This window comes from Entelurus aequoreus, linkage group LG05 (assembly GCF_033978785.1).
Source record: "Entelurus aequoreus isolate RoL-2023_Sb linkage group LG05, RoL_Eaeq_v1.1, whole genome shotgun sequence".
Lineage (NCBI taxonomy): Eukaryota > Metazoa > Chordata > Actinopteri > Syngnathiformes > Syngnathidae > Entelurus > Entelurus aequoreus.
Genome location: NC_084735.1, coordinates 53,169,268 through 53,196,669, shown reverse-complemented (window position 1 = coordinate 53,196,669; position 27,402 = coordinate 53,169,268). Strand labels below are relative to the sequence as shown.

The following is a 27,402-nucleotide window of genomic DNA, read 5'->3' as shown; positions in this document are numbered from 1 at the left end:
ATTTCATTGATTAGTTGTTGCAGCCCTAATACACCACTATCGAAAGCGACAACTGAAGTGACTGCAGGCCAAGTGATGTAGACAGACCAATTGGCCGAGGTGGAAAATTGAAATTTTATTGAACACATTTTGTCATTGATCGTTTACGCCAGACACAAAGTGTCCATGAATTGATTTTACCATGAATTGATTGAGGTGGACCCCGACTTAAACAAGTTGAAAAACTTATTTGGGTGTACCATTTAGTGGTCAATTGTACGGAATATGTACTGTACTGTGCAATCTACTAATAAAAGTCTCAATCACAATAGCCTACATTTCCAACTTCATTTTCATTTCTTCAGCTTTCCGCCTCAGCCACTTGGTCCGTCAGCAACACTTGGTCAGCTTTCACTTCCATTGTCGCTTTACATGGTTGTGCTTATGTTGTGGTGTTTTTATTTGTTGTGGCTTTTACAATTATGTTGTGGCGTAAAGTTGTTGTGTCGTGGCGCTCGCGTTTGTTGTGCTGTTTGCAATTGTTGGGACCTTTCTCAGCGGCCGTAGGTTAATCTGCAACAAATATTTTAAATACATATGTTATTGGAATTTTGCCCATTATTCATAATCCTTATGTAAGACAAACACACACACGTTTTTCTTTTTTTATTCATTCTAACTCGTAAAAATACGTTAGCAAAAGTCTGCTTATAATAGAGCCGATTGGTTATTTTGCCTATAAAGCGTTCCAAAAAAAACCTCAATCAACATTTTATATACACACTAAGTATATATCTAATGCAGTGACGTACAGTCAGGGGAGGCAGGTGAGGCGGGGCCTCACGTGCCATCATGGAAAGAAAAAAAATGTAAAAAGAAAAAAAAAAAAATTAATTGTTATATGTATCCAGTGATTATACTATAAAGTTATTTTCCATTTAACTTCACCAGTTTTAGATTATTTTTATTCAAAATCGCTGAATTTTCACATTTGCCGTTCAAATACTGAGAACAGACTTGCGGTGAGTCACCGGCCAGTTGAGCCTCACCATGGATTGCGCAATGACTCGGCTAACTGCTGGCCTGCTGTGCAGTGAGACCGTATTGCTATATGAATTAGTTATATGAATATTTATATGAATTATTTCGTTAGCTGAGGTATATAATGTACAGTGTATTTTTTCAACAACTGTATGTGTGTAACATATTTCTTGTGCTGAGCAATCATAAAACGGCTGCGAAGACGCACTGGGTGAGGCTCGCAGTAATCCCGCCTCCTGGTGGTAGAGGGCGGTAGTGATACCAGAGATCATTCTTGCGACTACTCGGCTGCAGAAGAAGTGACAACAAGCAGCAACTGTTAGCAGTGATCGTTTATTTTTCCTCTCGCCTGAACTTTTAACATGGAGGATTACATATCTAAAATAAAACAGTTTTTGTTATGCCCGTTTGATTGTGGACTATTACTGACACCTTGTGGCGATGGGAAAATGCTGCGCGTCATCAGTTTGGGCACTTCTGGTTTACGATGTTAGTTCAGTTCATGAGACAATAAGAAGTAGACAAGTTGCGTTACCTCTTACAAGCCTTGGAAAAGATAAGTCTGTAAGTAAACTGTTTAACATGTTTATGTGGCTCAATCTGAAGGTGGAAAGTGGCTAAATTTGATAGTAAGATGTGTATTGAAAAACGATTTTTGTGCACTAATTTAATGGATGTTTGAGGACTTAAAATGGCTGCCGGTCGTGTATTTCCACCATTAGGGTTGGGTATCGTTTGAATTCGAACGATTCCGATTCTTTGTTTGTACAGCCCTTTGAGACACTTGTGATTTAGGGCTATATAAATAAACATTGATTGATTGATTGATTGATTTGTTTCGATTCCGATTCCTGGCGATTCTCGATTCCGATTCTTTTAAGAGGCAGGGTCAAAAAAAAGTTTAGGATATTTTAAATGAGCTACAGTCTTTCTGAATGAAAAAGTCTGACATTCTCCATCAATTTTAATTCTATTAACTTTTTATGAACTTTACTATAAATTCCTCACAGGGCTGTTTTCAACTAGAATATAAATATCAAATCTATGAACTTGAATATAAATATTATAAATTATGAATACATTTTCCCAGGGGTACACTTTCCTCAAGAGAGCTTTATTTTTGAAAACACATTTACACACACAAGTGTATGATGCTGAAGGTACTTAAAAATGTTACCGTGCTCCCACTGATGAGCTAACCTGGTGCAGAAAAACAAATAAACAATAAGAAACAACTTGCAAAACCCAGTCCAGATTAGCAGCAGGTACAGTATAAAATCAGAGACAGTTTTTGTTTAGGAAATTGACCATATCCGCCTTCTCAGGCAGGATGCGTGAGCGTTCTGGACAGATAGTGTCTCCTGCTGTGGAAAATACACGTTCGCTGGGTGTGGAAGAAGCTTGAACGCATACATAGGAGAAAGCGCGATCTGACAGCAAAGGATACGTCTTTTGTTGGTTCCACCGGACCATCACCATGCAGCAGGGTCGTCAGACATAAGTATCGGTGGAACGTCCTGGTACATCTGCAGCTCTCTCTCCACTCGTTTCTTGATGGACATGGAGCTCTGTTATTTCGCGGTTATTTCATTTTTTTTTTGTAAAGTAAAGCCACACTTTCGACCGCCGACGCCCGCTATCCATGCTTGAGCTTGACTGACTCGCTCGGCTATCCTAACACTTCCGGCGGTGGGCGCTTCTTCGTTGGTGCTCAGCAGATTCTTCTTTCGGTTTGGCAGACATATTTTTTTAAAAAATTTTCCCGGTCGGCGGACTGGGTATCGAAAATAGGAATCGAAATGTAAACTTTTGAACGATACCGGGAGAATCGGAAAGTTAGTCCCGGTTCCAATCGATACTCGATACCCAACCCTATCCACCATAGAAATAGTTTCAGCACTCAACAGTGTTTGTTTGATGGTGGTGCTGTGTATTTGTGTGGAGCTGATGTTTACATATTGTGTATTACATTTCAGTGTGTTGATTGAATCATATAGCTTATACATTGTCATTGTGTGTATTTCAGTTTTACAAAAAAATAAATAAAAGTCCAGTGCAAGACAAAGCAAGATCAACAACAATAAAGAGCCTAAATGGATTCATCTGCTTTGGAACTTTATTAGAACGTCCTGGATTGGTTGTTAGCTGTCTGCCAAGCTGTATAACCTCAACACATATAGTGAGGGCAGAACAGTTTTCTAAACTGGACTTTCAATTGAAGCAGGAGGTAATAACTAAAGGAAGATCTCCATCGAGACAGAGAGACTTTTAAAACTAAAGAAGGATAAGGAAGACTTCTATAAACAAGTTATCGATGCTTTTGTTCAGAAGAAGCGGCGTATGGACTTCATTTATAAGTAAAGGTAAGACCATAATAAAGTTTTTTTTTTATTAAATGTGCTTTTTGGTGTGCTTCAGTTTGTATGTGTAAAGTTAAAGGCCTACTGAAATGATTTTTTTTTATTTAAACGGGAATAGCAGATCCATTCTATGTGTCATACTTGATCATTTCGCGATATTGCCATATTTTTACTGAAAGGATTTAGTAGAGAAAATCTACGATAAAGTTCGCAACTTTTGCTCGCTGATAAAAAAAAAGCCTTGCCTGTACCGGAAGTAGCGTGACGTCACAGGAGCTAGTATTCCTCACAATTCCCCATTGTTTACAATGGAGCGAGAGAGATTCGGACCGACAAAGTGACGATTACCCCATTAATTTGAGCGAGGATGAAAGATTCTTAGATGAGGAACGTTACAGTGAAGGACTTGAGAGGCAGTGATGGATGTATCTTTTTTCGCTCTGACCGTAACTTAGGTACAAGCTGGCTCATTGGATTCCACACTCTCCTTTTTCTATTGTGGATCACGGATTTGTATTTTAAACCACCTCGGATACTATATCCTCTTGAAAATGAGAGTCGAGAACGCGAAATGGACATTCAGTGCCTTTTATCTCCACGACAATACATCGGCGAAATGCTTTAGCTACGAGCTAACGTGATAGCATCGTGCTTTAACTGCGTATAGAAACAAAAAAAATAAACCCCTGACTGGAAGGATAGATAGAAAATCAACAATACTGTTAAACCGTGGACATGTAAATACACGGTTAATGCTTTCCAGGCTGGCGAAGGTTAACAATGCTGTGCTAACGACGCCATTGAAGCTAACTTAGCAACCGGACCGCACAGAGCTATGCTAAAAACATTAGCTCTCCACCTACGCCAGCCAGCCCTCATCTGCTCATCAACACCCGTGCTCACCTGCGTTCCAGCGATCGGCAGAAGGACGAAGGACTTCACCCGATGCGTTTGGCGGCCCGGAGACGTAGGAAGTCATGGTGAGGTCGGCGGCTAGCGCGTCTGCTCTCCAACAAAGTCCTCCTGGTTGTGTTGCTGTAGTCCGCTGCTAATACACCGATCCCACCTACAACTGTCTTCTTTGCAGCCTTCATTGTTCATTAAACAAATTGCAAAAGATGTCCAGAATACTGTGGAATTATGAAATGAAAACAGCTTTTTGTATAGGATTCTACGGGGTACCATAACTTCCGTTACTCTGACTTCGTCACGCGCATACGTCATCATACCGCGACGTTTCAGCCGGATATTTCCCGGGAAATTTTAAATGTCACTTTATAAGTTAACCCGGCCGTATTGGCATGTGTTGCAATGTTAAGATTTCATCATTGATATATAAACTATCAGACTGCGTGGTCGGTAGTAGTGGGTTTCAGTAGGCCTTTAAAGTTAAGTTAAAGTACCAATGAGTGTCACACACACTAGGTGTGGTGAAATTTATCCTCTGCATTTGACCTATCCCCTTGATCACCCCCTGGGAGGTGAGGGGAGCAGTGGGCAGCAGCGGCGCCGCGCCCGGAATCATTTTTGGTGATTTAACCCCCAATTCCAACCCTTGATGCTGAGTGCCAAGCAGGGAAGAATGCTGGTATGAGCTTTTAAACATAACCCGTTAACTGCTGCCAATCAAATGGTAAATAAGATACTCTTTAGGGTTCATATGTTTGTAAATCTGACTGTGATGAAGTCAGTGCCTCACCAGCAGTGTTGGGTTAGTTACTGAAAACCAGTAACTAGTTACAATTACTAGTTACTTTATTTCAAAAGTAACTCAGTTACTAACTCAGTTACTTACACCAAAAAGTAATGCGTTACTGTGAAAAGTAACTATTTAGTTACTTCTTATTTTCCCCTTTTTTTAAGGCTCCCATTAATGCCCTTTTAGCCTTCATTTCAGTACTGTTATTGCACTGGAGAATAATACAATCTGTTGATCAACTTGACATGCATTTGTATCACTGAACTCAGAAAGCAATGTGGTCTACATACAACACACAAAGACAAAGATATGTTTCAAAGGGCCAATTTAATTCAGGCCAGAAAAAATTTACAAAACTATTTTAAATAGCTGCAACATAATGGCACTTTAACTTTAACTCTAAGTAGATATGATCTTTGATCCAAGACACAACTTACATTTAACTAAAATGTTATTTTCTTTGTGCTCGACAAAAGAAAAGTATTGAGAATGTCTCCATGTTAAAAAACTCGACTTCTGGCTTCGCCATGATGTCTTGTTAGTTGTTATGAGAGTAGCGTATGTGTGTGTGTGTGTGTGTGGCCCTTTAAGATATGACAGCATGAGAGGTGAGTGACGTCAGTGAGTGAGTGGGCGAGAGAGGTGAGGGAGCGGCGACAGTGAGTGCGTGTAGGTGCTCTAGCTTGGTGGATGGCTGCGTCCAATAAAGTCACAAAGTTGCAACAAACCGCCGGGCTCATCATTCACCCTCAGCTGTAAAGACCCTCTTCCGGGTAAAGTGAAGGTTATTAGACCCGAAGTACGTCTCTGGAGGAACGTCTCCCCTGCGGGGAGGCGTGCTTTCTGTGGGTGGGGGAAAGCACGCCTCTTCTTTTCCACCGGAGCGCCCCAATAAAACACACTCAGATCTTATGTTTCTAGCCGATACTACATAAAAATAACGTAAAATAACGCAGTAACGCATCATGCAGTAACGGTAACTGAGTTACTGCATATAAAAAATAACGCGTTAGATGACTAGTTACCGCCGAAACTAACGGCGTTACTTAGTAACGCGTTAGTCCCAACACTGCTCACCAACCATGAACATCACCGCACGTCACTGATGTGATGTATTAACAGGGACATTCATAATATGTAATATATATGTATTTCGGTCGTTTTAAGCATACCGCAGAGTATTACTTTTACAGATGTATCACAACATTAACTTTTCTCTTCAACAACAACTACTAATCATGCAGACTTCATTAACGCCAACAACAATTGCTTTGGGAAAACTATGATTCAGAACCTTATCTTTTTTTAACTTTGTTATAAAAAGGATGATCTACAAATTATAAAGGCTGTGTGCTTAACAGAACCAGCTCTAGTTTAACAATAAGCATCAAGTAGCAGTATTGCCAAGTACAAAAATGAACATACTACAAACAATAAAACAATCACTTACTGTACAATGTCTGCTCTCAGTGGGATGCCGACTCACGGGATGTTTATCTTCCCATTTAGACGACAAATTAATCATAATCCACCGAGAGGTTAAAAAAATGTGGCTGTAAACAAGTGTTGTTTCGTGTCCTTCTCGCCATCTTTGGGTCAACGATTACCAACTTCTCGGTTCATGGCCACAACCTTCTTTTATCAAGATGAGAGGCAGGATTTATGATCTAGAATTAACTCTCACCAGCTCATAGGCAATGCAGAAGCTCACCGGCCCAATATGTCAATATAGCAGCATAAGATAGTTAGCTCTTTGTGATCCCGGCACCACTAAAATAGTTTGTCAGGGTTAGCCATTACAATAACTGTATTGTTAATACTTGGATAATACTCTCTATTTTATGCTGCAGCTGTCACATATACTGTAATTTTGTACATGGTAATTGTTATATATTGTATATATGATATAGACATAATATAATATAATATATCAGTATATTTAATATACTGTACATATATTATGTAAATATTACGTATATGTTATATTTTATATCGCTATATTTAGTCTATACCTGCATTGTCCTTTCCATCCTTACACTTTCCATCATTGTAACTGAGCTACTGTGTGGAACAATTTCCCTTGTGGATCATTAAAGTTTTTTTTCTAAGTCTAATATTCAGTTTACAAGATATAAATGGAGTATTGGTGGTGTTTTTGGATGTTTTTTTAGAAGGCTTCATGGGCGGAATAGTGTACTCCCATTAGCTGCATTGTTAGCCACCCAGAACGTGCCATATTTTAGACTTAGAATCCATTAAAAAAAGAAAACGCATGTGTTCTTGTCTTACATAGGAATTGTGAAATTCCTAAAAATGCAGTTCCACTATAGTTGAAGGAGCGTAGGCCGTCAAAATAAATTGCGTAATTAATTTACGTTTATACACGGTTAAAGCAATCTTTTTTTGTGATAATCACATGCGTTAACTCTGACAGCCCTCTGCATTTTGACCCTTCACCCTTGATCACACCCTGGAAGGTGAGGGGAGCAGTGGGCAGCAGCAGTGGCCGCGCCCGGGAATCATTTTTGGTGATTTAACCCCCATTTCCAACCCTTGAAGCTGAGTGCCAAGCAGGGAGGTAATGGGTCCCATTTTTATAGTCTTTGGTATGACTCACAACCTACCGATCTCAGGGCGGACACTCTAACCACTAGGCCACTGAGTTAACAAGAACAATCCACACACCCATAACACATCTCATCTGCTTGGGTTGTTGTGAACCACAGTAGTTGCAACTTGAAAGACGCTCAAATTTTTTTAATAGCTGAAGTGAGTCACCTCATTACTCGTCCAGCTGTGAACAACAGCACAGCACGCTTCCCTCCTTCAGAAGGGCTGGACGATTATAGCAAAAATAATCCTCACAATTATTTTGATTGATATTGCAATCATGATTAATTACACAATTATTCATTAATTTGAAAACATTAGTATTTATTGTACAAACTAAACTCAACTTTAAATTTAGTTTTAAAAACCTAAATATAAATTAGTAACGAATAAACCACACCAAGTAAAACAATATTAGTTATAACAAAACATTTAAATAACAATATCAATGTAAAAAAACAATAGCGTTTAGATTTTCAGTTTACATTGTTTTTAATTCAGTTTTTTTACCTTTTAAACTTACTTTACCACCATAAGAGGGGTGCTTTATGTGTCAAATGAAATTGACTAAAAATATTCTTAATTAAATGCAAACATCCTCACATTTATTAGTGTAATACATCTTTGGACAATTTTGACCAGTATTTTAGGTCAAAGCATAATAATTTTTTAAATATATCAATAAGTGCAAATATGCTTGTGTAGGGTACTTTTTGAAACCTTCCTTTTGTTAGCGCTGTCAGACCAGATGTGGCGCACTGCGCTATTATTGTGAAGGGGGAAGTGCGCTGTTCTGTTGTATTGCTGCTTGACATGTAAAGAGGCGACTCACTTGAGGCTGTTAAAAAAACAGAAACAAAGCGCCTCTCAAGTTGCGACTGCTTTTGTGCACTATTGTTACATCGATGATGTCGTTGACAACAACACAAGCAGATGAGATGTATTGTGGATGTATGGATTGTTCTTGTTAGCTTTGGCTTTGTAGTTTAGTCGCTGTTTTAAGTGACCATCTCAACATTGTCAAGTTCCGTACGGAGCGGTCTATTGTGTTCAGTTCAGTTTCAGTTTATTTTGATCATGCATACAATACAATGTTATGCATCACACAGTTCCAGTCGTTTCATTACAGCATGTTGGGGATAAATGAGTATTACCGGATACATTATTTTCCAATGACAACATTTCAGTCACATTTATGTCAATTTACCTTAAATTATTTTGGGTTTATCAGCGGATTCCGTTTTATTGGCCAATTATGTGACTCCATCCGCGGTTACGTGAAAGCGGAAATCATTTGCTGTATTTTTTTGTTGAGTTTAGTGATTATTGATTAGGCATACTAGTGCTGTGTCAAATAAAAAGTAGCAACCATGGTGACATTCCAGACTTCTAGTAGACATGCTCTTTTTTTACTCATTCGCTCCTCGTCTGTTTCACCGTCACAAGCTTCGGAATTTGCATGCACGTTGTGCGGCTCATTAATCGCTTTTTCCCCCCCGGTTATTATATTTTCATAATTGTGAGAAGCCATAATCAAAATCAAAATTTGATTATTTGTCCAGCCTTATTTTTAGGTAATCATGACCAAATCTTGACCATTCTTATCTTGACTTGTGTGTTTACCAAAATTGTGCTAGTATGAAACAGGCTAAATAAATTCCATCCATCCATCCATTTTCTACCGCTTATTCCCTTCGGGGTTGCGGGGGGCGCTGGAGCCTATCTCAGCTACAATCGGGCGGAAGGCGGTGTACACCCTGGACAAGTCGCCACCTTATCGCAGGGCGCTAAATAAATTCACACTTTTATTTTCTGTTGACTTGGAGCCCTTGTCAGTGCGACTATTTTGATGTGCATGTTAAGAATAAAACGTTTTATTGTTAATTTACCTACAAATCTACATGGTGTCATTATAGTTCTCCAAGTCGGAAGCTCAGTTGGACTACATTGAGAACCGCCTCAAGCTGGAGCTCATCAACCACACAGCAGAGAATGGGTGTTTCTCAGAGGTAATCACTAAACTACAGTTTACATTTAGAATAATACCATAGGAAAGATGGGGGATTTGAAGTATTACTCAAAGTGAGTTTAATTTGCATTTTCATTAGTATCCAATCGATATTACTTCAGTGCACAGTAGGCCAAGGCGATGGTATAATAATTTCTTTGACTCAGTTTATCAAATGTAGTATTACTGTCATTTAGTGCAGTGGTCCCCAACCTTTTTTGCACCGCGGACCGATTTAATGTAGACATTATTTTCAGGGACCGGCTTTCCACCTGTGCCAGATAAATACAGCAAAAATAAGTGCATGGGAAATACAACTCACTATAACACTGAATTAGTGGGAGCCCTTGGCTTGTTTCTTTGCAATGAGATCCCCAGCAGGTGACCATCAACCTGCTGGAGACTGCATATGGAAATCAGACTTTGGCTACAATCTGTCACATTTATATTTTATATGTTCATTAATGTGCATTGTATCAGCTCACAAAGTTATAACAAATGGCAAATTCCTATGAGGAGTTTTACTGTACATGTATAAACAAGCTTTATTGGTGTGTCTCGTGGAACATGCGAAAGTTAAGTCGGAGAAAATGAAGTTGTTTATAAATTATTTAATGTTTCTCTGCGGCCTGGTAGCAAATGCATCACGGACCGGTGGTTGGGGACCACTGATTTACTGTACATATATACAACGTGTATTTTAAGATGTATTTAACATTTATCAGAAAACAATGTAGAATATTGCATTATATTGCAATGTGGTAAATGGTAAATGGGTTATACTTGTATAGCGCTTTTCTACCTTCAAGGTACTCAAAGCGCTTTGACAGTATTTCCACATTCACCCATTCACACACACATTCACACACTGATGGCGGGAGCTGCCATGCAAGGCGCTAACCAGCACCCATCAGGAGCCAGGGTGAAGTGTCTTGCCCAAGGACACAACGGATGTGACTAGGATGGTAGAAGGTGGGGATTCAACCCCAGTAACCAGCAACCCTCCGATTGCTGGCACGGCCACTCTACCAACTTTGCCACGCCGTCCAATATCAAAGAATTGCAACACTGTAGTATTAATCATGTAGTATCAAGTATCATGAAGTCCTTGCCAATACTCAGCCCTAAAATCAGCGTGCTTATAAAATGTCTGATATAAATTCCGTTACAAGCTGTCCTGCAGCATGTTTATTTGTGCAAAGCTGGACAGCCAGTTAACATCTAAATGTACTTCAATAAGCACACATGGTGGGTCTTTTGTTTTCTTTTAGTCAAGTCATTTACAAAAAGTAAACTTGGTAGGCTGTGGCTTTAGGCTGCCAGGAGCTAGCAGCTACTCAATAGCTCTGCCCAGAATAGCATTCAAACAATTTCCACTGCAGTTCAATTTAAAGACAGGATAAGTCCATTCAAGACCGTTAATAAATAGGTTAGGGTTTTTCATACTATCATTGTTCTTTGACTAATTTCACTTGTTATTTTCTGACATTCCACTCTACAAAATAATAAAAGTGTATTTTGTGCTGTTATTGTAACTGAGCAATATATCGGTATCAGCCAACACTCAAGGCTCCAATATCTGTATTGGAAAGTAAAAAAGTTGTTTCGGGATATCCCTGGTTTTAAGGCTGTCGCTTCGCAACTCAAAGTTTAAAATCCTTTCACAGATTTACAGTGGGATTGTGGTCAGATGACCTAAATGGGCCCTCAAAGTGGTGAAGTCTTCCTGTACCCCTAGCAGACAAAAATCCCCCATGCAGAATGCTTCCACCTCCATGTTTTCTGTTGTTGGCCCATATGAGTAGATGGTTCTTGTGGGCACTGCAGGATTAATCAACTGAAGGATGAATAAAAGAATGTGATTTTTGTGGTAAAAGTTTGCAGTAACATACAAATAAACTGAGGGTGTAATACTACTGACATCTGTTTCTGTTATGGTCACCTCATTTTACTACCTGATTGGACAGAGCTGGTCATAAAGTTGTAGCCAGTCAGTGGATCTCTCAGAAGAAAGTATGCACTACATTAAAGGTGGTGTTTTCATTTTGTCCCCTATGCAACTACTCTGTCAACTGCACTGTGCCTGCAGGAGAACCCCGTCATGATGCTGGACAGACTGAGAGCCGTTAAAGCCAAGCACAAAGTTTTGTTCTCCCAGATGTCAGAGATTGCAGCTGCACAAAATGAGTGCATGTTCTCCATCAGAAACAAAGTCAACGGTGTCATCCCGCTGATGCAACACTTTCAACAGACTGGCGTGGAGGTATTCACTCGACATGTTGATTTCACAAAGATCATGGTACACAGAATGAAATTCAATTCAATAAGGGCATACTTTTTGTTCATGCAACACAAGTTCTAAGAAGCAGAATTGTACATTTATCAAAGTTGGGAAAGTCTTTCGAAGACATTTCTAGACATCTACAGAGTAGATGACTGACGAGGGTTAACTGTGTTTTTTCTATCCTGTTATAGATCAGCCCCTCAAGGAATTTGCCATGTTGTGATCGCACCATTTCTTGTAAATTCAACCAATTCCCGTGAATTATGCACATCCTCACAATTTTGTCTAATGCCTACAACGTTCCTGCATATTTTGGCCAAACGGCGTCATTTTTGCTAATATAATTTGTCTCTGAACAGTGCTCAAATGCGCACGTCAACTCTATAATCAAAACTTATTTTGTTTATTAGTTTTTTTTTCTTGTGTAGATAAACTGGAACGAAATAGTGCAACAATATATCAACTATTTATTACTCAAACAGTCCCCCAGCATAGCTCAAACCTACTTCCTGTCTCTCTCTATGGTGCTAAGCCTTCTGAGTAATGTAGTATGTAAACATTTACTTCCAAGTTTACATGCATAATATATTTATTTAACATGTAGAGTAAAGAAATTAAGATCAGATTTTAATTTGCAATGAAATAGCAAAGAGGAAACATTTGCATGTTCCAAAGGTTGACCTTTGATGAATAGGCAGGGGCTCCATTCACAGTTGAACCCATATGGTACCAATTCCCGGTACCTGGGAATCGATACTTGTACTCCATGGTACCAATTTTTAAATGTTAATTGTCTGTTGAAAAAAAAATTATGTAACATTTAAAAATGAGCTGATTATGATAACTGTGATGTCCATCTCTGTTTTCTTATTGTTGTACATTTGAATCTAGGCCTGGGCAATTTTATTGATAAATTTGATTAACATTTTTTAATTTTTTTAAATACTGTATTTTTTGGACTATAAGTCACAGTTTTTTTTCATAGTTTGGCCGGGGGTGCAACTTATACTCAGGAGCGACTTATGTGTGAAATTATTAACACATTACTGTAAAATATCAAATAATATTATTTAGCTCATTCACGTAAGAGACTAGACCAGGGGTCGGCAACCCGCGGCTCTAGAGCCGCATGCGGCTCTTTAGCGCCGCCCTAGTGGCTCTCTGAAACTTTTTTAAAAATGTATGAAAAATGGAAAAAGATGAGGGGGAAAAAAATTATTTTTTGTTTTAATATGGTTTCTGTAGGAGGACAAACATGACACAAACCTCCCTAATTGTTATAAATCACACTGTTTGTATTAAACATGCGAGTATTTGGCAAGCGCCGTTTTGTCCTACTAATTTTGGCGGTCCTTGAACTCACCTTAGTTGTTACATGTATAACTTTCTCCGACTTTCTAGGACGTGTTTTATGCCACTTCTTTTTCTGTCTCATTTTGTCCACCACACTTTTAACGTTGGGCGTGAATGCACAAAGGTGAGTTTTGTTGATGTTATTGACTTGTGTGGAGTGCTAATCAGACATATTTGGTCACTGCATGACTGCAAGCTAATCGATGCCAACATGCTATTTAGGCTAGCTATATGTACATATTGCATCATTATGCCTCATTTGTAGCTATATTTGAGCTCATTTAGTTTCCTTTAAGTCATCTCAATTCTATGTATATCTCATGACACACTATTTGTATGTAATATGGCTTTTAATTTGTTGCGGCTCCAGACAAATTTGTTTTTGTATTTTTGCTCCAATATGGCTCTGTCAACATTTTGGGTTGCCGACCCCTGGACTAGACGTATAAGATTTCATCGGATTTAGCGATTAGGAGTGACAGATTGTTTGGTAAACGTATAGCATGTTCTATATGTTATAGTTATTTGAATGACTCTTACCATAATATGTTACGTTAACATACCAGGCACGTTCTCAGTTGGTTATTTATGCGTCATATAACGTACACTTATTCAGCCTGTTGTTCACTATTCTTTATTTATTTTAAATTGCCTTTCAAATGTCTATTCTTGGTGTTGGGTTTTATCAAATACATTTCCCCCAAAAATGTGACTTATACTCCAGTGCGACTTATATATGTTTTTTCCCTTCTTTATTATGCATTTTCGGCCGGTGCGACTTATACTCCGGAGCGAGTTATACTCCGAAAAATACGGTAAATGTTTTTCTCTACTTACTTCAGCATAGTGTTTGCCCCGATGAGCTTCCGGAGCCCTCGCCCGTCCCCTTGCTTACTTAGCGGAGATCCACAAGCCCAGCAAATCATGGCTAATGCTAATACTAGAGCGAAACGTTTGTTTCAATGTTGTCAGTGATTTAGATGTGCGGCAACAGGCGTAGAACAAATGACTGCCCGCTGCAAAGTTTGCTTAAAAAAAGGTAGCTGTACAAAGAACTTATTGCAGCATCTGAAACAGTATCGAGCTGAGTGGGTAAAATCTAATGCAACTCTGTACGAGGCAAACAAGACCGCAACAACAACAAAGTCCTGCTTAAAAGCAGCTTACCGGTGGAATCATTTACACATGTTATGTATGATGATGCTATGAATGATTGAAAAAGAGAACTTTGCACAGAGCGAACACGAAAGCAGTCGCTCTGCACATACGAACCTAAGAGCTCATACGCGTGTGTACTGCTGCAAAACTCTCGTGGGGTTATAAGGCGTACAATCATCAATATAGTGATATATGACATGTGCAATTAACAGTACATTGTCTTTAAAATCAGTACACACTAACAAATAGCCCAGGATACTTCATGGAAAAGCATGCGTTTATCCACTAACTATAAAACTATATAGTCATCTCAATGTTTTACTTATTTATTTATTTGCATACAATGTACAATACTACATTGTTATTTACATAATTATTTTATTAAAAACACAAGTTTTAAGTTGGCACTTTATCAATATGATTGATTGTTATTACTATTTATCGATGTTTGTTATCTTTATTGATTTATTGGAGTTTATTTATTTGCATGCAATGTGCAATGCTACATTTTTGTTTACAGAAATATTTTATTCAAGACTCAAGTTTAAAGTTTTCACTTTGTTAATCTCAATGTTGGAGATGATTTATTTGCATGCAATGTACAATGCTACATTTTGATTTAGAGAAGTGATTTATTCAAATATTGCCTTCCAAAGGAACTCTTGATTTAGTTCTTTAAATTATTATTGTAAATACAATTTATATCTTATCTAAAAAGAAAAACATTATACAAATTTGAATTTTGCTAAGAGTAAGATGCAGTGTATGCTGTTTCATATCAAATAACTCGTTTTTGATCAAATACAAGTGATTTTCCCGAGTGACTGGACAGGACAGATTAAAAAATAATCAATTAAGAATCGTTACAAGTACAAATTGTGATTCATTCAAAAATTGATTTCTTTTGACGCCCCCTTGCGTGCCTATGTTGACATATCGACTGGTCAGCTGCTTTCTCGCCTCTCTGCTCATGGAAGTTTTATTGTAGAACATAAATCATGCCTCTCATCTGGATTGTAAAAGGGTGAGGATGTAATTCGACAACTTGGTACACTTTGACAGCCAATTTAAGCCCGGAAAAGGCAAAAAATGACACGAAAAGACGCTTGGTTGCACCCCCCTTTGCTTGGCGAGGATTATGAGTCATTCTTCATTTTAACGGGAATATTACAAGATTATATCAGTCGACATCCTAATGACAGCAGATATTGTACAGTAAGTGATGTTTTATTATTTTTGTTGGCTCTCATTAAGTCTGCAGTAATTAATAATTAGTGATGTAGTTGGAAAAAAAAGCGAACGTCGTGATGCGTTTTTTTAAATTAATGCGCCCCGTATGCTTAAAATTATAAAAATACATACAATTTAAATGATGTAATGAATCTGCACGTTACTACATTACGTAAATACTGACAGTATGTATAAAACAATAATGGAGGTGTTTGGATGTTCTTTTAAGGGCTTTATAGGCAGAATAGAGCGGCTCCCATAGGCTCCATTGTAAGCAGACTTTTGACCCCATTTATTTAGTATTTAGAATGCATAGAAACAAGAAAAACACGTTTGTTCTTGTCTTACTTAAGGATTGTGAATGATAGGCAAAAAATTGCAGTTCCCCTTTAAGTTGCAATTACAGTTGCAAGTCCAAGATGTTATATGGCAGTAGTGTAACGTTTATGGTAGAGGTGGGAAAAATGATCAATTCTTCGATGCATCACGATTAGAAAGTGGGCAATTCATGAAACAATGGACACATGTCCAAACATTGATTATTTACTTATGTTAAATTAACTAATACAGACTGCTCTAAAATGCGGCGTTAATGCTCATGTTCTTTAAAAGTTGGTTGTAGGTTTGGCTCCAACCAACCAAAGGAGAACCGCCGTGCCAGCAACCTGAGGGTTCCTGGTTCAATCCCCACCTTCTACCAACCTCATCACGTCCGTCGTGTCCTTGAGCAAGACACTTCACCCTTGCTTCTGATGGGTCGTGGTTAGGGCCTTGCATGGCAGCTCCCGCCATCAGTGTGTGAATGTGTGTGTGAATGGGTGAATGTGGAAATAGTGTCAAAGCGCTTTGAGTACCTTCAAGGTAGAAAAGCGCTATACAAGTATAACCCATTTACCATTTAACAGAAGGCTAATAGGAACCATATTACAGCAGAGAGTAACCAACTAAGAAGAGGAAATTGTCAAGTCAGGAGAGGCAATAATGTCCACACAGTGCAGCAACATTTCTGTCAGCCATAGATATGATGATGCAGAGAGATGACACAAAGTTTATGGCAACATTTATGGTTTTAGAGGGTACACAAATTAAATCAAGGATGCCTGCTTGCCAAGTAGAGGGCTTTTATTTTTTTTACTTAGCAGACTACTACAGTTTTGACATATCTAATCTTCTATATATACAATGGGTACCGAAAGTATTAAGACATCTTCAAAATGTTCACTCTTTGTTTCATTGCAGCCATTTGCTTAAATCTAAAAAGTTAATTTTATTTCTCCTTAATGTACACTCAGCACCCCATCTTGACAGAAATGTTTGCAAGTTAATTAAAAATAAATAAAAATCACATGTACAAAAATAAGTATTCAGACCCTTTGCTCAAGCCTCAAGTCTTTTGAATATGATGCCACCAGCTTGGCACACCTATCTTTGGACAGTTTTGCCCATTCTTCTTTGCAGCACCTCCCAAGCTTCATCAGATTGGATGAGAAGTGTTGATTTTCATCCAGGATGTCTCTGTACATTGCTGCATTCATCTTAGTCTAGTCAGGGAGGTGACCAAGAACTAGATGGTCACTCTGTCAGAGTTACAGCATTCCTCTGTGGAGAGAGGAGAACCTTCAAATAGGACAACCATCTCTGCATCAAACCACTAATACGGCCTGTAGGGTAGAGCGGCCAGACAGAAGCCATTTCTTGGTAAAAAGTTTGCCAAAATGCACCTGAAAGACTTTCATACCATGAGAAACAAAATCATCTGGTCTGATTAGACAAAGTTTGAACTCTTTGGCGTGAATGCCAGGCCAATACCATCTTTACAGTGAAGCATGGTGGTGGCAACATCATGCTGTGGGGATGGTTTTCAGTGGCAGGAATTGGAGGACTAATCAGGATAGAGGGAAACATAAATGCAGAAATGTACAGAGACATCCTGGATAAAAGCCAACGCTTCCTATCCAGGGCAGCACGGTGGCAGAGGGGTTAGTGCGTCTGCCTCACAAAACGAAGGTCCTGAGTAGTCGTGAGTTCAATCCCGGGTTCGGGATCTTTCTGTGTGGAGTTTGCATGTCCTCCCCGTGACTGCGTGTGTTCCCTCCGGCTACTCCGGCTTCCTCCCACCTCCAAAGACACGCACCTGGGGATAGGTTGATTGGCAACACTAAATTGGCCATAGTGTGTGAATGTGAGTGTGAATGTTGTCTGTCTATCTGTGTTGGCCCTACGATGAGGTGGCGACTTGTCCAGGGTGTACCCCGCCTTCTTAGCTAAGATAGGCTCCAGCGCCCCCCGCGACCCCGAAGGGGATAAGCGGTAGAAAATGGATGGATGGATGGGCTTCCTATCCAATCTGATGGAGCTTGAGAAGTGCTGCAAATGGGCGTAACTGCCCAAAGATATGTGTGCCAAGCAAGTGGCATCGTATTCAAAAAGACTGTAATTGCTGCCAAAAGTGCATCAACAAAGTATTGAGCAAAGGGTCTGAATACTTATGTACATTTCTGGGTTTTTTTCTGTTAAGATGGGGTGCTAGATGTACTTTATTGATAATTCAATAAACTTTTTTGATTCTAGAAAATTGCTGCTATGAAACAAAGACATTTTTTTAAAGGGGTTCGAAGAATTACTGAACATGCTTTATGGGCAGATTATTATGAAACTTTCAGGAAAAGTCAAAAATGGGATAATGAACAAGTGGATGCATTTTGGGGCTGATCCAGATCACCGTCTGGATTCAGGGCTTTTTTTACTGCGGTCTACTAGTGCTTTTCTCATGGAAGTTTTATTATATTGCGTTCAATCAAGAAATATTCCTTGTGTTTTGTCTATCCACTTAGATTTCAATAAAGTTTATTATAATTTCTGCTATATATTTTTGTCCCACCCTATGACAGGTTCCCTGCCTGATTGAGTCAGTGCTGAAGTTGGAAGAACTCTCCAATAATCGTGTTGGTGAGACCCTTGCTAAGGTAAGATGTCACTGGTTCAGTACCAATAACTTACAAGTACATGCCAGGTTTACATGGAACTTAACCCTTATTTCCACAGACTGATCAGGCCTGTGGTGCGTAATCGCCACAGCGGCGGACTGTTTCCGTTTTTATTCACGTCAATGCGTCCTTTTCCACAGCCTGTGGTACGTTGCCGTACCATTCGCTAAATATACGCAGAGCTTCTATTTTTGCCGGTCGCAGCTAAACGGCGGATTAATTCAGCTAAAATCTGCCTGTTTTGGACGGGAAGTCATGCACAAACACAAAATATTATTATCCGGTTTACTTTCAAAATAAAATAGTACGTCTTCAAGGCGGATCGTATTTTACACTTTGAAACCTCCTAATGGGCGGGGACCGACATGAAGTGAACTTGTTGAAGGTTTTCAGACATCATTTCACCTTGTTGACCAAAATGCTGATTCTGGAGATCTATAATTAAATAATCATATATAGGCATATCCCAGGCAGCTACAGTATTTCCTTGTATGGGGTCCTGTGTCAAATGCCATCTGTTCCGGGGGCGTGGAAGAATGGGCGTGGTTTGTGGGAGTTGTGTGTGTCTACTAGGGCTGGGCGATATATCGATATACTCGATATATCGTGGGTTTGTCTCTGTGCGATGTATAAAATGACAATATCGTGATATTCGAGTTGACAAAGTGGTGCTTTTAGCTGCTGGCATTACACTACAGGCTCTTCCCACTCTTTCTAGTCTCTCCTTCTCACAGACAGCAAGCGCACCTTCTTACATATGTCACATACGTATACGCCCTCGCAGAGCAGAGAGGAAGCAACATGGGTAACGTTAGCTGTGGTGCGAGTGGTAATACGAGAGAAAGAAGGTGCAAATCTGGTAACAAATGAAAGAATAATTAATTTCCAAGAAAAACAGCAGGGGATCCATCGTCTGGCGGTGGTTTGGCTTCAACTGGGAATATGTCGAACAGACAACCGTAATTTGTCAAGTGTGGGCCAAAAAGTAGCATTACTGCTAATATGTAGCATAATTTGAAAAGTCACCCGCTAGAGAATGAAGAGTGCTTACGCCGCATGTCAACATCTCCGTTCAGTGCCACACCAACAAAATGCAGAGGCAACGATTTCCAGATCAACACTGTATGAAAAAAATAGTCCACAACATAAGGAGATAACGTCCGCCGGAACCTACCACATAGCGAAGGACATACACAATTTGATTTCCTAATATGCAGCTCATTTTTATTTGACAGTTATTGAAATATCTTGTGTGACATCATGCACAAAATTGCACTTTATTTGTTTTTAACTATTGCAGTGGCGTTCTGTACAAAAAGTGCACTTTAATTTAGTGTTGTTTTGATATGTCATCTTAGTGTCATCATGCACAAAAGTGCACTCATAGCTTGTTTTAAAATGTTTCTGACAATCTTGCACTTTCTGTTTTGAAATGACATGAATAATTGTGCCACTGCTTAATTACTGTTTAATAAACACAGTTTTGGTCAATTGACTTAGTTGTGATTTCCCTCTCTGCATGAAAGTTTAAAATGAGCATATATTAATGCAGTATGAAGAAGAATGTTTTAATCTAGACACATAGAATCATCATACTGCTGTGATTATATGCATCAAGTGTTCATTCAAGGTTAAGGCAAAATATTTATTGTGATATGGCCTAAAAATATCGAGATATTAAAAAAAGACCATATCGCCCAGCCCTAGTGTCTACTGTTGTGTTGCTTGCTAAAAAAAATTAATAAAGTGGTCGTTCTGCAAGCCAAAACTGTCATGTTTTCACAAGTCAAGTCAGATCAATGGCGTCACAGACACGCGCGCTGCAGGTATTGGTGGACGGCAAAGCTCAAGATGTTCCGTGGTGTTTACATCAGTGTTTACTTTAACACATGATTATGCGCGGATTTGCAAGATCTCGTAAAAGTCAGTGCTATTTCGCTGCACGGCAGAGTTGCAACAGAACGGCTGTGGGGATTGCCGAACGACAGATAGCGGTGGCGATCGTGCACAGCAACCGTGACGCATCCTGTAGAAATCAGGGGTTAGTATGAGCAAACTGCTTAAAGGCCTACTGAAATGATTTTTTTTTATTTAAACGGGGATAGCAGATCCATTGTATGTGTCATACTTGATCATTGCGCGATATTGCCATATATTTCCTCAAAGGATTTAGTAGAGAACATCGACGATAAAGTTCGCAACTACAAGCCTTGCCTGTACCGGAAGTAGCGTGACGTCACAGGCTGAAGGACTCCTCACATTTCCCCCTTGTTTACAATGCAGCGAGAGCGATTCGGACCGAGAAAGCGACGATTACTCCATTAATTTGAGCCAGGATGAAAGATTTGTGGATGAGGAAAGTGAGAGTGAAGGATTAGAGTGCAGTGCAGGACGTATCTTTTTTCGCTCTGACCGTAACTTAGGTAGAAGCTGGCTCATTGGATTCCACACTTTCTCCTTTTTCTATTGTGGATCACGGATTTGTATTTTAAACCACCTCGGATACTATATCCTCTTGAGTTTTAGTTTGAGTTTGAGTTTATTTCGAACATGCAAGCATACAACATGATACATCACAATTTCAAGTTTCTCTTTTCAACATGTTCGAAAAGGAGTAGGAAGAAGCAGAGCTTATTTAATCCTACCCCTTTTGTTTTACATAAGAGTTTCTAAAACTTTTGTTCACTTCCTGTTCTCAATTTATCCACAAAATACTCCATACGTAATCACAATTAAAATAAATAAATAAATAATAATTGGTGAAGTAAGTTACATTTCATATGATGAGATAAGTAATATTATTTTGAGAGAAAGAATGGATGAATTAAATAAATTCAGTATTCTTCTTCTTTGTACTTTGTAAACACTTTAAGTTTGAAGAGTTTCTTGAAGTGGATCATATTAGTACATTGTTTGATTGCTTTGCTTAATCCATTCCATAATTTAATTCCACATACTGATATACTGAAGGTCTTAAGTGTTGTACGTGCATACAAATGTTATAAATTACATTTCTCTCTAAGATTATATTCCTCCTCTTTTTTTGAGAAGAATTGTTGTATTTTCTTGGGTAGCAGATTGTAGTTTGCTTTGTGCATAATTTTAGCTGTTTGCAAATTCACTAAATCGTGGAGTTCCAGTATTTTCGATTCAATAAATAAAGGGTTTGTATGTTCTCTATATCCGACATTATGTATTATTGTAACTGATCTTTTTTGTAACACCATTAATGAATGAAGTGTATTTTTGTAATTATTTCCCCATATTTCTACACAGTAGCTCAGATATGGTAACACTAGTGAGCAGTAAAGAATATGAAGTGATTTTTGGTCTAGAACATGTTTTGCTTTATTCATTATTGAAAATGAGAGTCGAGAACGCGAAATGGACATTCACAGTGACTTTTATCTCCACGACAATACATCGGTGAAGCACTTTAGCTACGGAGCTAACGTGATAGCATCGTGCTTAAATGCAGATAGAAACAAAATAAATAAACCCCTGACTGGAAGGATAGACAGAAAATCAACAATACTATTAAACCATGGACCTGTAAATACACGGTTAATGCTTTCCAGCTTGGCGAAGCTTAACAATGCTGTTGCTAACGACGCCATTGAAGCTAACTTAGCAACGGGACCTCACAGAGCTATGATAAAAACATTAGTGCGCCACCTACGCCAGCCAGCCCTCATCTGCTCATCAACACCCGTGCTCACCTGCGTTCCAGCGATCGACGGAAGGACAAAGGACTTCACCCAATCATCCGTGCGGTCGGCGGCTAGTGTCGGCTAGCGCGTCTACTATCCAAGTCAAAGTCCTCCTGGTTGTGTTGCTACAGCCAGCCGCTAATACACCGATCCCACCTACAACTTTCTTCTTTGCAGTCTTCATTGTTCATTAAACAAATTGCAAAAGATTCACCGACACAGATGTCCAGAATACTGTGGAATTTTGAGATGAAAACAGAGCTTTTTTGTATTGGATTCAATGGTGTCCGAATACTTCCGTTTAACTACTGACGTCACGCGCATACGTCATCATACATAGACATTTTCAACCGGAAGTTTAGCGGGAAATTTAAAATTGCACTTTATAAATTAACCCAGCCGTATTGGCGTGTGTTGCAATGTTAAGATTAAATCATTGATATATAAACTATCAGACTGCGTGGTCGGTAGTAGTGGGTTTCAGTAGGCCTTTAAGTAACCACAAACAGTCCCTCACATTCCAAACTTTGTGTTACATGAAAGTGTAAAAAAAACAAAAAGAGTGGGACATTTGAAGTCCCTCTCTGCAGTCTGGGAAGTTTTGTCATGAATGTGATGAGTGGATTAATAAAGTAGTGCTATCCAAATATTGAAATATTAGTTGTAGGGTTGTCACAGTACCGGAAGTTCAATAGTCTATACCGATATCTACAAATTTTCCAAATTCTCTAGACTTATTCAATACGACGATAAAATAAAGACTGAACCTATGTACTTTTAAATTCAGTAGTTTTTTGAAGGTTTTCAAAGTGTCAAATATTTAAAATCACTGTGCTTGACCATCTTTTTGCACAGAATTTAAATATCCGTATTAGCTGCTAAGGAGTAACTATAAATTAAAAAAAGAACAGCAGTGGTCTATAATTCCCAGTAATTTAAAACAAACAATGTGCTCAAAAATAACAACAATTGTCATGAGTATGTCTGTTCTGTTACAACTAAAAGTTGTAAACTCTTGTTGTTGAAATGTGTTGTGCTTAAATAAGCTTGTTATGTAATTAACATTATTACATGTGTATTTGTCGCCATCATGTGGTCATGGCAGTTAATACATCTTTGAGAAGTGTGTATTTTGAATCAAACTGTATTGACCGGAAGTTACATAAGCCAAGCAGAGAAATCTCCGGTTCCAGCACGTACTTTATGGTGGTTATTTTCGAAGAAAAACTGCATATATCCTTTGTTTAAGGTTGCATCGCCGGTATGTATCATAAGTTGAACTTTGAAACTTGGTTTTTGTCTAAAATATTTCGAGCTAAATTTATGATTTTTGATGTATGATCTTTGCCATACTCATTAGCAATAATTTGCGATGTCATCTAAGATGGCGTCGTAGTACAATTTCACTTTGTTTACCTTCTCATGTCTTGTAAGGTAGCATTACAGCATATATATGAATACATTTGCATAACATATGTATATATTGACTGTATTGTTTGTCTTTTTAGTTTCACCCTTTTGAATGTCATTAAACCTGCTGACAACGCTCATCGGTCTCCAGAGTCGTGACGTAAGAAAGGTGTTAAACAGCCCTTGCATCAGACATGCACCCCTAACGGCACAATGTCATTAATATGATAATATAAAAGCTAAAACATCCATCTTCTTCCCCTTATCCGAAGTATGGTCACAGGGGCAGCAGCCTAAGCTGAGAAGCCCAGACTTCCCTCTCCCCAGCTACTTCGTCCAGCCATTCCCAGGGGATCCCCAGGTGACCCCGAGGCGTTCCCAGGCCAGCTGGGAGACATAGTCCCTCCACCGTGTCCTGGGTCTTCCCCGTGGTCTCCTACCGGTCGTACGTGCCCTAAACACTTCCTCAGGAAGGTGTTCAGGGGGGAATTCTGAACAGATGCCCGAACCACCTCATCTGGCTCTTCTCGATGTGGAGGAGCAGCGGCTTTACTTTGATGTCCTCCCGAATAACAGAGCTTCTGACCATATCTCAAAAGAAAAGGCCCGCCACCCGACAGAGGAAACTCATTTCGGCCACTTGTACCCGGGATCTTGTCCTCTCGGTCATAACCCAGAGCTCGTGACCATAGGTGAGGGTAGGAATGTAGATCAACCAGTAAATTGGGAGTTTTGCCTTCTGGTTCAGCTCTTTTTTCACCACGACTGATCGATAAAGGCAGACCCCGCACCAATCCGCCTGTCAATCTCACAATCCACTCTTCCCTCACTCGTGAACAAGACCCTGCGGTAATGAACTCCTCCACTTGGGGCAGGATCTGCTCCCCAACCGGGAGATAGCACTCCACACTTTTCCGGGCCAGAACCATGGAGTGCTGATTTTCATCCCAGTCGCTTCACACTAGGGCTGGGCGATATGACCTTTTTTTAATATCTCGATATTTTTAGGCCATATCGCGATACAGGATATATATCTCGATATTTTGCCTTAGCCTTGAATGAACACTTGATGCATATAATCACAGCAGTATGATGATTCTATGTGTCTACATTAAAACATTCTTGTTCATACTGCATTAATACATGCTCATTTTAAACTTTAATGCAGAGAGGGAAAACACAACTAAGTCAATTTAGCAAAAGTGTATTTATTAAACAGTTATTAAGCAGTGGCACAAACATTCATGTCATTTCCAAAACAGAAAGTGCAAGATTGTCAGAGACATTTTAAAACAAGCTATAAGGGCACTTTTGTGCATGATGACACACAAGATATTTTAATACGTGTCACATAAACATGAGTTGCATATCAAATAGTATATGTCCTACGGTGTTGATGTGGAAATAGTTGCTTCTGCATTTAGTTGGTGTGGCACCGAACGGAGATGTTGACATGTAAAGACATCTTCCCGCTTGAAGCCAAACCACCGTCAGACGATGGACCCCGTGCTGTTTTTCTTGGGAATTAATTATTCCTTCATTTGTTACCAGATTCACACCTTCTCTCTCTCGTATTACCACTCAAACCACACCGTTAGCTGCTAGCATCACAGCTAATGTTACCATGTCGCTAGCTTTCTGCTCCGCGGGAGCGTGTGACGTTGCTCACGTGACAGTATGTGACGTATGTAAGAAGGTGCGCTTGTTTTAAAGTCTCTGTGAGAAGGAGAGACCGGAAAGAGTGAGAAACGCATGCAGTTTAATGCCCCGCAGCTAGAGAACTGCGTGAGAACGTATACTCGAATATCACGATATAGTCATTTTCTATGTCGCACAGAGACAAACCCGCGATATATCGATATATCACCCAGCCCTACTTCACACTGAGCTGCTAACCGATCCAGTGAGAGCTGAAGATCCTGGCCAGATGAAGCCAGCCGGACCACATCATCCGCAAAAAGCAGAGACCTAATCCTGCAGCCACCAAACCGGATCGCCTCAACGCCCTGACTGCGCCTACATAGTCTGTCCATAAAAGTTCTAAACAGAATCAGTGACAAAGGGCAGCCCTGGCAGAGTCCAACCCTCACTGGAAACGTGTCCGACTTACTGCCGGCAATGAGGCCCTAGCTCTGACACTGGTCATACAGAGAGCTGACCACCACAATCAGGCTGTCCAATACCCCATACTCTGAGGACTCACCACAGGATTTCCCGAGGGACACAGTCGAATGCCTTCTCCAAGTCCACAAAGCACATGTAGACTGGTTGGGCAAACTCCCATTCTCCCTCAAGGATCCTGCAGAGGTTATAGGTTGGTCCACAGTTCCAAGACCAGGGCGAAAACCACACTGCTCCTCCTGAATCTGTGGTTTGACTATCCAGCGTAGCTTCCTCTCCAGTACACCTGAATAGACCTTACCGGGAAGGCTGAGGAGTGTGATCCCACGATAGTTGGAACACACCTTCTGGTTCCCCTTCTTAAAGAGAGAAATCACCACCCCAGTCTGCCAATCCAGAGGCACCACCCCCAATGTTCATGTAATGATGCAGAGTCTTGTCAACCACGACAGCCCCATAGCATCCAGAGCCTTAAGGAACTCCGGATGGGTCACATCTACCCCCGGGGCCCTGACACCGAGGAGCTTCTTAACTACCTCGGCAACCTCAGCCCCAGAAATAGGAGAGCACACCACAGATTCCCCAGGCACTGCTTCCTCATAGGAAGATGTGTAGGTGGGATAGAAAAGGTCTTCAAAGTATTCCTTCCACCGATCCACTACATCCCCAGTCGACGTCAGCAGCACGTCGTCCCCACTATACACGGTGTTGCCAGTGCACTGCTTCCCCCTCCTGGGGCGGCGGTTGGTGGTCCAGAATCCCTTCGAAGCTGTCCGGAAGTCGTTCTCCGTGGCTTTTCCGACCTCTTCCCATGCCTGAGTTTTGCCTCTGCATCCGCCAAAGTCGCACACTGTTTGTCCTGTCTGTACCTGTCGGAGGTGACCCGGGGGACCCCGCCTGATTGATTGATTATTTACATATTTCACCGGAAGGCCGAGTTTTCCAAAGCAGGAGACTTTAATGTCGCTAGCCTGAATTGATTAATCTAAATGTGAAAATCTGAGATGCTGGTAATGTTACAATGATTATTATGCTTGAGTGTTATAATAATAATAATAAGACATGCGTTGTTGTTGCTTTTGTCTTCTCTACACAGTGACTTTCTTCACTTGTTGAAGATGGAGCGCAACACCAAGCCAACAGACCAACAGCACCTGTGCAAACAAAAAAGACTGCACCTTCACACATAATGTAAATGTTGACAGGACTAAGCAGGGGCCACAGTTAATAAGGCAAAGGGATCCATTCTTTCTCCAATGTGGGCCGCAAACAAACACAAAAAACCTATAGAATGCGAGAGCCATGTTATATATTTATATTTGTCACTTTGGTTTATTGAAAATACTATTAAATATGTATCTCAATACTAATAAGATACACTATATATTATATATTTATATATAATATATATATAATAATATAATATATATATAATATATATATATATTATAT

The 27,402-nt window shown here is 39.7% G+C and overlaps 1 protein-coding gene across 4 annotated transcripts in view; it reads left to right on the top strand.

Annotated features, from left to right (window-relative positions):
* ska2 (spindle and kinetochore associated complex subunit 2) overlaps nucleotides 1–27,336 on the top strand; it is a 28,359-nt gene extending 1,023 nt beyond the window's left edge. Inside the window, exons 2-6 of one of the 4 annotated variants that reach the window (XM_062046436.1) lie at nucleotides 9,606–9,698; nucleotides 11,787–11,960; nucleotides 18,614–18,688; nucleotides 23,928–23,989; nucleotides 27,047–27,336. In XM_062046436.1, coding sequence (XP_061902420.1) covers nucleotides 9,606–9,698; nucleotides 11,787–11,960; nucleotides 18,614–18,688; nucleotides 23,928–23,951 — 366 coding nt within the window. In that variant the 3' untranslated portion in view covers nucleotides 23,952–23,989; nucleotides 27,047–27,336. Of the gene's footprint in view, nucleotides 1–9,605; nucleotides 9,699–11,786; nucleotides 11,997–12,172; nucleotides 12,274–18,613; nucleotides 18,689–23,927; nucleotides 23,999–27,046 lie in introns of those variants that run through there. The other 3 variants (XM_062046435.1, XM_062046437.1, XM_062046434.1) reach the window with 3 other exon arrangements.
* Nucleotides 27,337–27,402: the final 66 nt, after the last annotated feature.